The sequence below is a fragment of the Neomonachus schauinslandi genome, chromosome 4 (assembly GCF_002201575.2).
Source record: "Neomonachus schauinslandi chromosome 4, ASM220157v2, whole genome shotgun sequence".
NCBI lineage: Eukaryota > Metazoa > Chordata > Mammalia > Carnivora > Phocidae > Neomonachus > Neomonachus schauinslandi.
In genome coordinates, this window is record NC_058406.1 from 98,125,259 (window position 1) to 98,142,306 (window position 17,048).

A 17,048-nucleotide genomic window follows, 5' to 3' on the forward strand; every position below is an offset into this window, starting at 1 on the left:
TTATTTGACAGAGAGAGACACAGCGAGAGAGGGAACACAAGCAGTGGGAGTGGGAGAGGAAAAATCAGGCTTCCCGTGGAGCAGGGAGCCCAATGTGGGGCTTGATCCCAGGACCCTGGGATCATGACCTGAGCCGGAGGCAGATGCTTAACAACTGAGCCACCCAGGCGCCCCGAATGTCCCCCTCTTGATTTCGGCTCAGGTCATCATCTCAGGGTCCTGGGATCAAGCCCAGAGTCCGGGATCAGAGAGGAGTCTACATCAGGATTGTCTCTCTCCCCATGCTCTCTCTCTCAAATAAATAAATCTTAAAAAACAAATCTAACAAGGACTGGGGATGCAAACACATTTCAACTTGTATGTGGGCCACCCTGGCTGAATGCTGGTGGCTGCCTGGAGGATTGTTGAGGAACCTGTGCATTGCCCCCTTTCAAGGGGACAGTAGGCTTCATTGATTAGAGTTGTCTGCCTGGGAGCAGATGGGCACCAGCACCATCAGCCTTCATCTCTGATTTCTCCCATCTTGTGTCTAAGTCATTGTTCCAGCCTTACTCTTTGCAAACTCTGTGATAATCAGATATTTTCTTTGGCTGTGCTCATTCCAGGCAGTTGAGCCTCTGTATTGTGCTGTGCACTAGAAAACTCCTCTATCTGGGTAGTTTAACTACCCAGTTTATTAAAGAGAAAGACTAAATTCCATTTCATCCCTAAATTCTCCAACATGCATCTCTTGAAATGGAGACATTGTTCTACATACCCATAACACCATCATCACACCCAAGAAAACTCAAAGATATTCCACAATGCCCTCGACTATATAGTCCTCTATTCAAACTTGTGTAGTTGCTCCAAAATATCTTTTATAGCTCTTTATTTTCTCAATACAGCATCCAAATTTATGTGTAGCATGTAGTTTATATGCCTCTTAAGTCTCTCTCTTTTTTTTAAGATTTATCTATCCATTTGAGAGAGAGAGAGTGGGGGGGCAGAGGGAGAGGGAGAGAAATCCTCAAGCAGACTCCCTGCTGAGTGGGGAGCCCAATGTGGTGATTGAACCCGGAGATCATGACCTGAGCCAAAATCAAGAGTCAGCCGCTTAACCAACTGAGCCACCGGGTGCCCCTAGTCTTTTTTAATATAGAAAAATTATCCTATTTTTTTTCTTTTAATGCCATCGACTTTTTTAAAGAGCTCACGACAGTTATTTCACAGAATATCTACATTCTGGATTTGTCTGATTGTTTTCTCTTGGTTAAATTCAGGTTAAGGATTTGGGGCAAGAATTCTACATAGGTCCTAGGCACTTCATATTGCATTACATGAGAAAACAGCTAATGCTAGGCTGTCAAAATTGGTAGAAATTTGATCACTTGGTTAAGCTGGAAAATGTTACAGCTCTCCATTGTAAAGACACATTTTCCTCCTTATAATTAGGTATTATGTGAGGTGATAACTCGAGCCTGCATTTTTGCCTTGTTCTCCACCAACCTTTCATTACTCCCCTGGTTTGTACATTAGTCAGGTCTTCTAAATGTTTTTAGGTAAATTTTAAGCATACAGGATGAAAACTACATTTTATTTATATCTTGGTTTCCTCAAATAACTCAGCCAAATTTGTAATCTACAAGTCACAATAGGTTATGCCATTAGCTAGTCCTGGCACAAAAGCTGGTAGGAACTGGTTATGTCTTAAGAGGCCATTGTTGGGCATTCTTCTTTTAAGCACATTAACAGGAATGACAGCGCCATGAACACATTACCTGGATGAAGATCGGATGTATTCTGAGGAGTTGCTTTGTTTGTATCTTCCTCTCTCTTTGTAAAAGGAGGCAAGTTTTTAGAAAGGGTGTCCAGATAATTAAACTGAAAGGAAAAACCAAAAGACTTACTTTAGACTTATGCAAGCCTGGAAGGCAATCGCCGCAAGCACATTAAATTGACAAGCAACGATGAAAGCAATTTTTTTTTAAGGCTCTGAAAAGAAAGTTTACAAACTAAAAGTTTTCCAAGAGACTGTTTAACTCAGTTCTAGATTTCGTCAATCTGTCATAACTTCCTATAACTTCTTCTCAGGCAGCTTTTGGTTAATAATAGAATCTGGAGAATCCATAGCAATATAGGGAGCTCAAAACACATGAAAATATTCACTTTGCTTGAGAGTGTCAAGGTTTCATAGAAGAGGAGTGCTCTGTCTCCATGGGCTTCCAAGAACTCATAATAATTTAGTGCTATTTCAGCAGCAGACGGGTGCAGACATTTTAATGGAATAAAAACTTCAAAATGGAATCTATAAGAGGATAAAAATAGGGAGAATTTGACCCAAAAAAGGGCTTAAAAGAGAGGGGAGAGGGTAATTAATAGTGACAATGCAAGGCAGAGAGGTGGAGTGGTAGTAATACATTGGCAGTGAACTTCTCCTTAGGTGTAAGACCTGAAATTAGTTTTCCCTCTCAAATCCTTGTGAGGACATGGATTTGATGAAAGGTAAAGTCAGTTGGGCTGATGCAGGAAAGAAACGACAGGAAAGGTTGATTACATAATGACATATGCATTGCATCAACTTTTGTAAAGACTCTTACTCAATTGTTGTTAATTACATTCAATTACCTGAGACTGACAGAACTTGCTCAATTCAGACTTGAAGTAGGGTGATACTACTTTGTTTCTAATTTCCCTTAGGTAGTTTTGTGTGTTTTCAATTTCCTTCCTGGTTGATATTTCCATAATGATAAAAAGAAGACACAGAATTTTAGCTTTAATTCCCACAGAAAATGGAATCACCAACACTAAAACTGGTAAGAATTAACTCATTAGAAATTTTTTTTTTGTCGGGGCGCCTGGGTGGCTCAGTTGGTTAAGCGACTGCCTTCGGCTCAGGTCATGATCCTGGAGTCCCAGGATCGAGTCCCGCATTGGGCTCCCTGCTCGGCAGGGAGTCTGCTTCTCCCTCTGACCCTCCTCCTTCTCATGCTCTCTGTCTCTCATTCTCTCTCTCTCAAATAAATAAATAAAATCTTCAAAAAAAAAAAATTTTTTTTTGTCAGTTTGCTTTGGTTCATTTTCTGCTCCTTCTAGAATCAGTCACATTTCCTACTTCAGAAATCAGACTTTCCTTTAAGATAGGAAATAATGATGCCAGGTGGTAGTGTGTTTTTACAGTTGATCTCAAAAGACTAAAATCCACACGGTTGACCTTTTTTGCATGTCTTTCAATTCTCTGAGGTTTAAATGCCAGTTTAATTCTACTGTTTTCTATAATTTCAGTAGGAGGGGTAACAAAAGCTAAAACCCAAACCTAAGGAATGGTTTATGACTAGTGTGATCAGTGATTAAGAAGTAAAATAAAAGCAATCATGATAACCCTGCTAGTTGTCTTTCCAATATCAGAACCCTATATTGGGGAGGTGATACACCAGCTAAAAACTTCACTTCCCAGCCTTTCCTATATACAGGGAAGGCCAATGACAAGAAACTGAAGCCACTGGGTAAGACTCCAGATAGCCTTTAAAGAGGGCTGATGCAGCAGAGAGGCTTTCCCTTTGTCCTTGTCTCATCTCTTTTCCTACTTCCTGGAATATGGATGAAATGGCCGCAGCTGCAGCAGTGATTTTGCAACCCTGAGGCAAACTTGAAGATGGAAATCATGTGCTAGGATTGATGAACAGATAAAAAAAGAAATCTGAGTTCCTGACAATGTTGTGGTGCTGCTTACCATGGACTGCCCACTTCTGACTTCTTTTACATCAGGAAAGGTAAGCTTCTTTCTTGTAAAAGCGCTGACTAGGGGGGGTTGTCTGTTAAATGTAGCTGAACCTAATCTTATCTGAGATAGTTCTCATTTTTAGGTCCTTATTACATGCCAGAAATTTTACCAAGTGCTTTACACATCTAATCTTACACTAACTCTATGAGTTACTTTTATTATCCCCATTTTACTGGTCAAAACATCAAGGTGTAGAAAAGGTAAGTAACTTACCTTAAATCACATAACTAGTAAGAGGTGAAGTCTGAATTAAAACCCAGGTTGCCTGCCTCCAAGCCCATGATCTTGATAAGTGCATATGCTAGTCAGCTATTGACCACCTAATGTGTGAGCTGAAAGATACTTCAGGTATTAAATGGCCCAATCATCCTCATTTTACAGATAAACACACTGAATTCCTGAGGTAAATTTTACTGAACTAAAACAACCAAATTTTACTGAACTAAAACAACCAATCATTCAGCTGTAAGTAATCAAACTGGAACTGACTCTAGGTCCACTGGCTCTCAGACTAGCCCCTTTCTCTTATACTAGCTGGCCTGTCAGAAAATACTGACCAAATCAAAATATCATCTTACTTAAGCAACTTTAATTTCCTATTAAAATATCTTCTCTCTACTGCCTCACCTGATTCATTCCTCAGTCTATGGCAGTGTGGCCTATTGCCTACAGTCTCTTAGAGCTGGTCTCACAAAATAAATCTCCCAGGTGATAAACCCAAATTCCTCTTTCCATTCTCCTTTCTGATTCCTCCACAGAATCTGACACTTGTTGATCACCCTCCATTTCCTGGAAACTCTCTCATTTCTTAACCCTCCTCCCCAGATCCATTTCCATGCTGCCAACACTTCTCTTTCTATGACACAAATCTAATTATGCGTTTTACTGTCTTCTTCAGAAACTTTCGTTGGCTTGCCATTATCTTCCTGTAGGTTAAAATCTGAAATTGTTAATGTTTCAAAATTTTTTTTAATGTGAACGGATAACACATGCACATAATTCAGAAAGTATTAAAGAGTATGTAATAAAAAGGAGGTCTGCATCCCACACTGTCCTCTAACCTCTCCATCTCCTTCCCCATAGGCAGTCATTGTCACCAATCTCTTAGAACTCCTTTCAGGGATATTCTATGAAACAATACATACCTTCTAGTTTGACCTTGAGTATAGGGGTGGCCCATAGACGGAGGGTCCTATCTTACCACTTCTCCCACACATTCTACAAGGTAACCCAGACATTTTTATGAAGAAGAATCTTCATCCTTCCTCCAGTCATTGTGGAGAGGAGCCATGCAAATGTGTGTGACAGTACCATATGAACCACTATATACTCAGTAAATATATCTGGCTTCCTTTCCTGATGGGGTGGTATCCTCAGCTAGGAATAAAAGGAAACCAAAGCACATAATGCTTAGAGCACACTCCTCATCTGAATTATAAGAACCTTGAAAGCTTATGACTAGGCTCTGCATTAAGTTCTAGGATATTTATTAGTATATTAGAATTAACAGAGCACAGAGAGTACCTGAGAACTTTCTTGCTTATGAAAAGGAGTGGATCTACGTAACGGTCAAATGGGCTTCCTTTAGAAATGGCGACATCCTCACTCATAAGCTGAGTAACCACTTGGAAAAATGTAGAAGAGATTCAAATAACAGCAGAGAGCCTGGATGGTAGGACCTTTCAACCTATCTCATTTCCATGACCCCACGAAACTGGTCCTTTTCACAGGCTTAGATATACTTCAAGATAGAATTACCTCTTTTGTGCCAACTTTTCTTTCCAGTGCTTTGCTTGTGTTGTGTACCTGGGGGAAAGGAAAGGAAAGTATGATGGAAAAGGGCAATGCTCTCAGCTTACAAAAATACAAGAAAAGCCTCCACTGTATGATAAATTGTTGACAGTGTAGGAGATGAAAGTCTGAGAGTTCATGGATGTCATCCCCCAGAGTTAGGATACTGTCTCTCCATTTCCTCAGTCACTGTATGCTTCACACTAATTGGAACACATTATGGGATGAGCTTACCTCCATTTCTTTTCAAAGAAACCTGAATCCAGTGTTTCTGGCAGATGTTTTGGAGCAGTAGGCAAAGATTGCTTGAATAAATCGGTTAGGTGGGCTGCAACTTTAAAAAGAGACAAATTTAACTTTTATCCTCACTTCTTGATGGCACAATGCATGGTCAGTGCCCGATTACTCACTTGAGAGGATTTCTAAGAGCCTACCTTTAATCTATCAAGTGTTTTCTAGAATTTCCATGACCGAGCTGTAATATAACCGTAAACCAGACCACTTTTAGGAAATAGCCTATGAGAGAACACACATCTTCTTGTCAAAATGTAAAATGTAGTGACTCTCGTTTCTCCCACAGCATTAGGGGAATCAGTGTTTTGCTTAACTGAATTTCTTCATATCTAAAACACCAAAACTTAAAAAAAATTAACCATTTTGTTAAAATTGTTTTTCTAAAAAAAATCTATGGATATGAACATAATACCATAGTTATTTGATAATTTGGGCAGTTATTCTGAGCCTATTCCTCAGAAGATGGTCTCAGTGGGATGTTAACAAAGATTTAAAAAATTAAAAAGGTTCCATGTTTTATGGTTATATGAGCTTGGGAAACATTGATTTATACAAGGTTAAATATGTTTTGTTAATTTACACTGTGGCTCTCTAAAAAATAAGGCAATATACAGGATTATCCAAACTTATTTTATCATAAAATTCATTTTTGGTGCAGCCATTTCATAAATGAGTGTTTTGGGAAATACTTTGGGGAGAATTGACCGAAAATCACCACTCTTAATATTTCAAGGGCAGCTGTGAGCATGCAAGATCTTGTTTGACTCTTGTGTCTGTTTGTATGTTTGAAAAATATATTTAGTTCGTCCTACATTATTAGGCAACCTACCCATTTACCTCTATGGTGATTGTTCCCTCATGCCACAGGTTACAAATTCAAATGCTACAAGGTAGAGATCCCAGATAAAGTATAGGGCATCTAGTTACATTTGAACTTCAGATGAGCAACAAATAGTTTTTTAGTATAAGTATGTCCCAAATCTAACATGGAATAAACTTATACTGAAAGGTTACTTGTCGTTTATCTGAAATTCAAATTTAACTGGGCCTTCTGTATTTTTATTTGCTAAATTGACAATCCTACTATAATGGGCTTCCCAGGTGAAAGAGTGACAGGAGTGGCAACTGAGGGTTGTGATCGATTCTTCTGTTCATGGTCATTCTAAAGGGGCAGCTGTTAATCTCTTCAGCCAAACGTCACTATGTGGTAATGTCACATTTCAGGAGATGGAAAATTCAGATAAACAAAAATAAGTGTGCAAGCCAAACACTGTGGGGGACACATAATACACATCTGTGGGCTAAATGAAGCCCATGCCTGCCAGTTTCTGACCTTTGTCATATGGCCAGAATAGAAAAGGAAAAAAAAAATCCCAGACCACCAAATTGTTCTGGGCTTGACTGTTGTGAACTATGAAGTCATATAACTAAGTTTGCTGGGGATGTATATTCCCCAAATGAATATGCTTTGAATGAGGCTATTTTCTTAGACTGCTTGAGATATATAGTGCAAAGTTTTGGTGATACCTATAGTTGCTCAAAAGTTCTGTGTGTGTGTGTGTGTGTGTGTGTGTGTGTGCCAGGAGGAGAGTGTTGGCTGGTTGACTGTGTCCCTCTTGTATCTTAGCTATGTTGGAAATACAAGCTGAGGTTAACATAAACGTCAAATGTCAACTGTTTCCTTTCAACAAATCAAAGTTAAAAATAAATTAGAGGCAGTCATAGTTTTCAAGGATCTCACAGTTCAGGCAGAAAAAAATATGTAAAAAATCATTACAATCCAACGTGGCCAATATGGCAACAGAAATATGTACGTGGTACTTTACTGTCAGATGAAGGAATGACTGAGAAGTATATTTAAGATTTTTAAATATTTTGCAGAAAAATATTAAAGTTAAAATATTAAAGTAGTTACCTTCAGTTACATGACTTTTTGTAGTTTTTTCCATTTTAGGGAATGACTGAAACGAAGATAGAATTCCTTAATGATGATGATTATATTACATACACATTCACTTTGCTTAAAAGCATTCTTCATGTGCTCAATAGATCTTTTATGGAAACTACTATAAAATGAATTAGTTTTTAATGCCAATACAAAATTTATTAGATCTTTTAGCCATTCCTTTCACTTAACAAATTTTTTAAAATGCAAATCATTTTAAGTTGTAGAAATTCCTCTTTCTTCCTTCTTCCTATTTCATTCATTTATTAATTCATTCAACATTTTGATGAACGTCAGTTTCTCAAAAGACAATATAAACTTTTATTTAAGAGCCTTCACAATTATTTATGATTTAAGGAAGAGCCTAAAAAGCATTTGGAAAATTCAGTACATGAGGAATCAGATTTCCCCAGAAATAAGAAATTACAAGGAGGGAGCAAAGGCTCCATAGAAGTGGCAGAAACAGCTTTAGTTGTAATATTTTATCTTGAAGCACCTAATATTGAAACAACAGTAAAAATATTGGTACATAAACTATTTTGTTCTCACCATAACTAGCTTGAGGAGATCTGCAGCGTTGCCCCTCTCCTCCTCAGTTCTGGAATCTTTAACAGTCATTTCCTGTAGCTTGTCTTCTTTCTTTAGAATATGGTTTATATAATCCTAAATCAGCAGAATAAAATAAATCAATATAAAACAGAAATAAGGTAGAAAGAGATGCCAAAATGGTCAATATCAACTTGAAATACTACAAAATGAGTAAGAATATATAAGATCACAATGCTCAACAAACCAGTTACTAGTTGAGCAATCTGGAAAACCTTTTCCTTAATTGTATTAATTAGCAAAGACCTGAAAAGTCCAAAGGCAAAGCTTGGAGGGCCACAAGATATTAGAACTGTATGAAGACCCCAGAGAGGTCCAGCTTCTAACTCTGTGCTCCAGTGTCCTCATCAATAAAATGTACAGACTTGGGTTAGATGGTTTCTAGAGTCCTCTCCAGGGATAGTCTTTATGATTCTTCTACGAATGTAAGTTTAGGCTTTGTCCATGCCTTTGCTTCCGAGAGAAATATACTTTACTTTTTCCCTAGGTACCTATTTTCATAAATAAATGGTCCCTTGCTCTATGCCAGGTGCTGGGTATATAACCATAAACAAAAAGCACATGATCTTGTTCTGAGACCGTTACCAAAGTAGACAGTGAGATGGTACAGATGTAGCTGGTACAATTGACTATATATTTACAAATTCTTAAACCATTTCCAAAAACCAACAATGCTTTTCTTCCATGGACAAGTATCAGATGAATAAACAGATCTACCTTTTTCCAGAGGTCATTAAACCAGTTTCCCATACAGTAAGAAAGAAGGGGGACTCTATAAGCAATCACATGTAAAAGTTATTTATCTTTTCAATGTCTCAGGGCCTCAATACTTCCTATACCTTATGGGAACCATTAAGTATTTTCTACCTCTCAACCTCCTACCCTCTGGAAAATTGACATTCATGTGTTGCATTAGATAACTAGTGGTAGAATTACATAATTTCAAGTTCCTCAGGAGACCAAGAGGAATAATTGCCCTGTTCCTGATTCTTCTGGATCAGGTTACCTGAATTCCATTACCTTAAGGGAAATCTGCAACTTCAGTTTCACCTCATCCTTTATGACCTCGTGCTGGATGAACTGGCGCATCTGTAGCACTTTGGGGCTCTTGAGTATAGGGGTTGGGGCACTTACTAGCTGTTTGGGCCCAATGTCAAGGCCCTTCCAAATCTGAGTGCCAAATGGAGGTCCGGGAGTTTTTTTCTGTTAACAGAACAAAGCAAAACCACCATCAAAAAAAAAAAAAAAAAAAAAAAAGAATGTTTTAACATTAATTTTATTTATTTATTTATTTAATTTATTATTATTATTTTTTATTTTTTTTTACTGAGCCCTTATTTATATAGATACTATGCAAGAAACTACTTGTTAGGGAATGCAATAGTAAAAAAAAAAAAAAATCCCTGCTCCCTAAAAGTTTCTCAAATATAAGGAAAATTGGTAACAGAACTGGGCAAGCTTTCCTCTTTATAGGTGTTACCAGGAATCTGGATATTTTAAAATCCTGCTGCGTTATGTCCCACTGAATAGCACTTAGGGGAGCAGTAAGCAATGTGGTATCATGGAAGTGGAGCTTAGCTTATGCCAAATGCATGTGACTATTGCTTACTACCCACAAGTAGCCTAAGACATTTGGAATAAGCGGTCTTGAACTTCCTGTTTTCATGTTCATTTTGACCTAGAGAGACTGAGAGAGAAATCATCCCATAGATTTGGGTGGTCTTTGAGCTCACTCTAGATCAAACATGCTTCCAGAGTCTTGGGCACAAATGTCTGCCTCAGAGCCGACTCATGTCTTTATGTTATCCTTGTAACTGATTTTCAGGAGTAGTGTGCTTTGATGCCCTATGTCCTATAGAGTGTGTGATGTGCTTCACTGTAAGCTGCTGTTCTGTGTCCGATACCTGGTCAGAGATAACCATGCAGAGGCTTGCCTGGGCAGAGCCACTACTACTGGACATAGGAGGTCATTGCTATAGGACTTGCAGAGGAAGAGAATGAGCTTCCTTCATGCATCTTAGATGTGGCATATTATTGGTCAACAAGCACTACTTTCAACTTGGATATAGCCTGAGTGAGCCATTTGGTGTGGCCTTTTTATTTTTCAGATAAGGAAGTAGAGGTCTAATGTGTCTTGTCCCAAATCCCACATTAATAATTGGTAGACTCAGGACTGGAATTCAGATCACCTTCATTCACCACGTTGGTTACAGTCACCAAATTAAAATATAGGACTAAGAGGTCTTTGTTATCTTTTTTAAAAAATATTTTATTTATTTATTTGAGAGAGGGCAAAGAGAGAGAGCACGAGGTGGGGGGGAGGGGCAGAGGGAGAGGGAGAAGCGGGCTCCTCACTGAGCAGGACCCTGGGATCATGACCTGAGCTGAAGGCAACTTAACTGACTGAGCCACCCAGGCTACCCAAGGTCTTTGTTATGTTAAGTGTTCATTATCTGTGCCATTGCTATTACCAGATTGTTTAGGGGAGCAAAATTCATTATACAGCAAAAACATTATCCTCCCTACCTAACACTAGTATGTCTCTCTGATCGTATTATAAATGTCTTCATTGATTTAATAATTTAACATCTGATAAATATGCTGGACATATTACACAAATTGCTTGCAAAATGAAATGTCAAATCTTGCACGATGCAGGACTTCATGATTCTTGCTCAAGATGTTTTCTTCCATTCTTTAAAAACACTTTAGGTGGGGCTTCTCTAATCTGACAAAATTACAGTGTTTACTTTTTAACATTGTAGTTGCAAATCCTTTGTATAATCTTTCACATTCTTCTTTTTTTTAAAGATTTTATTTATTTATTTGACAGAGAGAGAGCACAAGTAAGCAGAGTGGCAGGCAGAGGGAGAGGGAGAAGCAGGCTCTCCGCCGAGCAGGGAGCCGGACGTGGGGCTCGATCCCAAGACCCCAGGATCATGACCCAAGCCTAAGGCAGCCGCGTAACCGACTGAGCCACCCAGGTGCCCCTCTTTCACATTATTCTTACATGCTTCAGTCTGTGCATTAGTAAATTAGGGGAGAAAGGGAGTGTGAAAGACCTAAATTGTGTGTTAAAACTAACAGATAAGGAATGAGAGAAGGAAAGATTTCTGTATTGCATAATATCAGTAATTCCATGATAGGAGAGGTAGAACATGCATTACTCAGAGTGGATATTTTCATACTATAGGAAGATGTTTGAGCCTGCAATATAGGCTAAAAGAAATGAAACTGAGATTTAGCTAGTCAGGTATATTTCTCTAAAATCTACAAATGTTAAAGTCTTCAAATATAAATCTCCTGAGCCCATTAACAATTTATGTAAGAATGAAAATACGTGAATATATAGGAGAAGACCTGAGACTCCAATACATTGATGGATGGATATGCAAGGGTAATGACTTCCCAGAAGAAAAAATTTATACCTCAATAGAGGGAAATGTCTCCCATGACCTTGACTGGAGATTAGGAGGAACAATTGTATCTAATTCTTTCTTCATTAGCCACGGTGATGCTTCATGAAAAGGGCGAAGGACAGTGATGCTCAGGGTGCCTGGTTCAAAGAGTTATCAGAGGATCATTTGTCTATCAAAAAGATTCTGAGAAATTCAATAGGTTTTCACTAAATTCAACAAACACTCTTTAAAAAAGACTTATTTATTTATTTGAGAGAGTGTGTGCAAGTGGGGAGAGGGGCAGAGAGAATCTCAAGCAGACTCCCCACTGAGCATGGAGCCCCATACAGGGCTCTATCTCACGACCCATGAGATCATGACCTGAGAAGAAACCAAGAGTCCGACACTTAACCAACTGAGCCAAACCAGGCGCCCCTCAACAAACACTGCAATATGCAGTGATTATGATTAAGAACCTTATGATCTAAACAAGAAAAGTGAGGCTTTTAGCTACTGTGACACCTGGAGACTGGGTTTAGATCACATGGAATTATTAATTGATACCTTACCATTCTTTAAAAAACCACATCCAGGTCTTGTTGGTTCACTTGAGCACATCCACTGACCTACTTTGGATCATTTGTGTCTGCGAGATCCTGTTCTGGGCTACAGCAATAACCAGCTTTTCTACCCAGATCTACTCTGCGACTGAATCCCGCTAGCAGTCAGAGTGACTGATTACATTAGGCCATGATTTAAACATTTCTTTGACCTCCCACTGCTTGCCGGATAAAACTGATACCTCAGTATTTTCTCATCCTGCCTCAACTCACACCATTCCTCCTTCTATGTAGCTACTTTGGCCTTTTCCTCCCTCTTCTCTATGGCTTTTTGCTTTCTGCTTTGTACTGTCTCTTCCAAGAAAGCTCTCCCTCCTATTTTAATCAACTGCTACTTTCCCACCAGTTCTTAGCTCCACTGTCTTCAGGGAAGACTTCTAGACTACATCAGATTCCTGCTCTAATGGAAACATATTCCTGGGCGCCTGGGTGGCTCAGATGGTTAAGCATCTGCTTTCGGCTCAGGTCATGATCCCAGAGTCCTGGGATTGAGTCCCGCATCGGGCTCCCTGCTCCGCGGGAAGTCTGCTTCTCCCTCTGCCTCTCTCTCTCTCTCTCTCTCTGTCTCTCATGAATAAATAAATAAAATCTTTAAAAAAAAAAAAGGAAACCTATTCCTTTCCTTCAAAGACCTTATTCTAATTGATAATCATATAATCACAGTTATTGTGTGCTATACAATTAATGCCAATCTCTCTCATTAAACTCTAAGCTCTATGAAGGCAGGATCCATGCTGTTTTAGCTCACTACTGTATTCCTAATACCCAGCCAGTGTGTTTGCACATTGTAGGTTATCAAGTAGATGCTAGTTCAATAACTAACAAAGCCATTTGCAATGAATTCTCATATAGTTCTACACATGCACTGCACAACCAGTCAGAGCACCCACTCTCCATATTCACAAAGAACAAGGTTTACTATATCATGCACATGTGCATTGATACACTAAAAGATGTAAGTGTGCAGGGATGCAGGCATATTCATAAATAAGTGTAAAGTATATCCCACCAACCAGAGAACAGATAAAAAAGGAACATACATAAACCTAGATACAAAACATTGGTTTGTACATAGATGACATCCAAGTTTATGTCTATGTTTAAATACACATATGACATAAACTGATGTTTCTTTTTTTTTTTTTTAAAGATTTTTTTTTAAGTAATCTCTACATCCAATGTGGGGCTCAAACTCACAATCCCAAGATCAAGAGTTGCATGCTCTACCAACTAAGCCAGCCAGGTGCCCCTCTGATGATTCTTTCTTGATGCATTATGTGTCTCTAATCTTTAGCCACACACTGATTTCTTTAAAACTGATGAGAATAATATACACAATGAATATATATATATATATATATATAAACATCCTATATTTCAGGTTGGCTTTCTAACTCACACATCAAACATATTTTCTTTTCTTATTATATTAAATTCATCAAGGCAACACCTTCAAAATGACAAAAAAAAAAAAGAACTTACAAGCAATATCTCACTTTTCTTTTTTTTCCCTACCAAGATGAAAGGAACACATAAATAGAATCATAGCTACATACCTAAAATATCTAAAGACAGATTCAAATCTGCTTACAGGTAGGAGAAGGACTCATACACAGTTTATAGGCTGATGCTCAGATAAAGCTTGGAATGAACATAAATAACTGTAGACACAGGTTGACATGGCCAGGTGGCAAGTAGAGTTGAAAAGTGAGCAAAGGAAGAAAGTAGAGTTGACATGGGGGTGGACTGGATAAAGAGGCTGGGAGCTGGTAAGGAGACACAATGACTTCCAGACATTCTGGATTCCCTACCTGGTTGTTCCTGTACTGGGTCCTGGAGAACAACAGTAGAGGATTCTCCATATGCCAAGGATAGGTATTCTTCTATGTCACTGTCACGAAGAAGTTCCACTCCTGATCCATCAGCATAAACGACAAAAAACCTATTTGAAGCAATAAAATCAAACCACTTGAAGTATTAGTTAAAGTGCTCCTTAAACTTGGAATTTAAAATAAAAGTCAGTGGTGCCTGGGTGGCTCAGTTGGTTAATTGTCTGCCTTCAGCTCAGGTCATGATCTCAGGGTCCTGGGATCGAGCCCCGAGTTGGGCTCCCTGCTGAGCAGGGAGAGTCTGCCTCTCCCTCTGCCTTCCCCCTGCTTCTGCTTGTGCTCTCTCTGTCTGTCTCTCTCAAATAAGTGAATAAAATCTTTAAAAAAAAAAGTCATGGTATTATTTTTATCATATTACCTGGGCACGTGTTCACCATAGATTTGCAGATGATTCTTATAAAGGTGAGTAGATGATAAATTATCATAGCCTTCAGCTTTTTCACTTAGATCCTCTTCCAAATTGTTTTCAGGTACCATAGTTGATATGCTACCATCAGCCATAACCTAAGGGGCAAAGTATGTAAGGAACTAAAAGAAAAGAAATGTCATGAAGCTTGTGTTTCCCATTTGAGAAAGCATGTGGTCTTTTGGTATATTCAGACAATCAGGGATATTTATCTCCAAGGTAATATTAAGTACAGTTGGCATTAATAAAAGTGAAAACCCAGTGGCACATCTCTACTTAAAACCGCACCTAGACTGTGAATACAAACTGGAAGACAAACTGGAATATACTCAGAGGAAGGTGGCAAAGATAGCAGGGGACTCAAAACCTTATCTTTTGAGCATTAGTTAGGAACTGGGGATTTAAACATTGATGAGAGACTACTTATGTGATAGATGTCTTGAAATACTCAAGAAGTGATAGTATGGAGAAGTTTATATTCTGTGATTGCAAGTGCAGAATCAGGATTCATGATACTAAAGATTTAGTATCAGCATGAGATTTAGTATCAGCATGAGATGTAGTATCAGCATGAGAAGAAAGGTTCTAGCCATTACTACTATTTAGATATGGCATGGATCTCTCCACGAAGGAGTGTGGTTCAGGCTGAAAGACCATTGAAGGAGATGCCCAAGAAGAGCATTAATGCCTAGAAGAATGCTTGGCCTGAATGTCCCATGTGTTTAAACTTAGAGGGTTTAGGGCTTTAAGGTTCAATTTCAATTCACTATAAATTGAAATTTGTTAGCAGCCTGAACTCATGCTGGGAAGAGTCTCATTTTTTGAGGGCCAAAAAACCAAGCAGGATCAGGGCTACTCTGCATACCAAACCAAAGCTGGGGACTCTGTGCTATGGTTCCAAATCTGAAAAATAACTTCACCACCTATTAGCTGATACACAAACTTCTACTGTTGGGTGGAGGAGTGAAACAAGGAGAAATGCTTAGAGCAGGGGTTGGCAGACCATTTTTTTCAAGGGATAGGGAGGAAATATTTTAGGATTTGTAGGCCACACAGTTTCTGTTGCAACTACTCATCTCTACCATTGTATGCAAAAGCAGTCGGAGACGAATGAGCATGGCTGTATTCCAATAAAACTATATCATGACATTGAGATTTGAATTTTCTGTAATTTTTGTCATGAAATATTCTTCTCCTTTTGAGTTTTCCCAACCATTTAAAAATATAAAAGCCATTTTTAGCTCATGGGCCTATATAAAGAGGTGGCCATGGTTTGCCAGCTTTAGGCCTGGATGTAAGAGGATGGTTGTGGTGTTGAAGGACAGAGAAACAGAAGATAGAGCTCTACCATCTACTAGCTAAGTGCTGCTCCCACCTCCCCATCTTCAATCCTACTAGAATCCTCACTAATTGATACTTCTCACCATGGATTCTCTGCCTAGTCAAGCAAACTCGTTCTCAATTATCCTGGATACAGACCATTCTTATATCATTTCTTTTTGTTGGCATTATTTTTAAATGTTTAGTAATGTTTCTTCCCTTCCATTCTAATTCTTTATTTGGCCTTAACATTTCTACCATCCCAACTGTTTGACTTTCTATCCCCTTGGAAGTACACTTGAGAAGCAAAGATATTGACATTCATTATTGCTTATGCAAAGTATCAGCAGTAAGTGGATAACTAATCCCAAGGCCACCAAGGTATAAGCTTCATGGAAGCGCTCTAGTGTGAAATATCTCAAAAAAAAAAAAAAAAAAAAAAATCCAGCCCCTTTCTCCATTCTAATGATGCACTTTACCTGAAAGGTATTTCCCTCAGGATCCAGGACCTCACAGATAACCTCTGATGTGTGCTTCATGATGTACCTGCTAGCTCTTAGCTGCTCACGTTTTTGGAAAGGATGGTATATATCACTGCTTAATTCATGGCAATATATAGCTGAGCAATCCCTATCAATGTGGAGGCAGCCTATGTTTGGAGGTAACACCTGGAAGGGTAACAGAAAGAGAGAAATTATTTAAAATGTCTTGTTCAACATGAAGGATTTGGAAAATCATTTTTAGGAAAAAAAATTATACATAGATCTCAGCCATAAATTGTTTTTATCCAGGAAAAAAACAAACAAACAAACATTATCCAAGAGAGGACTTGAGCTTTGGGAAGGGCTCCCTGATAAAGAGGCAAACTGAATAATCAGGGTACAATTCCTTTTGTGTCCTCATAATTTATCTATTCACTTTAATATCTTTTCCAAGTACTTGCCTTGTGCCTTCTTATGTCAGATATTTAACATGAAATAATAAAAATATATTTTAACTGAAGTCAACACACTCGC

At 38.5% G+C, this 17,048-nt stretch overlaps 1 protein-coding gene across 1 annotated transcript in view; it reads right to left on the minus strand.

Annotated features, from left to right (window-relative positions):
• SPAG17 (sperm associated antigen 17) overlaps positions 1 to 17,048 on the minus strand; it is a 214,437-nt gene that overhangs the window by 17,127 nt on the left and 180,262 nt on the right. Inside the window, exons 32-42 of the mRNA XM_021690132.1 lie at positions 16,512 to 16,700; positions 14,665 to 14,810; positions 14,229 to 14,359; positions 11,828 to 11,955; positions 9,420 to 9,602; positions 8,343 to 8,456; positions 7,764 to 7,809; positions 5,789 to 5,888; positions 5,522 to 5,569; positions 2,608 to 2,707; positions 1,761 to 1,863 (exon numbers count right to left, since the gene is read on the minus strand). Of these exons, the coding sequence (XP_021545807.1) occupies positions 1,761 to 1,863; positions 2,608 to 2,707; positions 5,522 to 5,569; positions 5,789 to 5,888; positions 7,764 to 7,809; positions 8,343 to 8,456; positions 9,420 to 9,602; positions 11,828 to 11,955; positions 14,229 to 14,359; positions 14,665 to 14,810; positions 16,512 to 16,700 (1,288 nt within the window). The remainder of the gene's footprint in view (positions 1 to 1,760; positions 1,864 to 2,607; positions 2,708 to 5,521; positions 5,570 to 5,788; positions 5,889 to 7,763; positions 7,810 to 8,342; positions 8,457 to 9,419; positions 9,603 to 11,827; positions 11,956 to 14,228; positions 14,360 to 14,664; positions 14,811 to 16,511; positions 16,701 to 17,048) is intronic.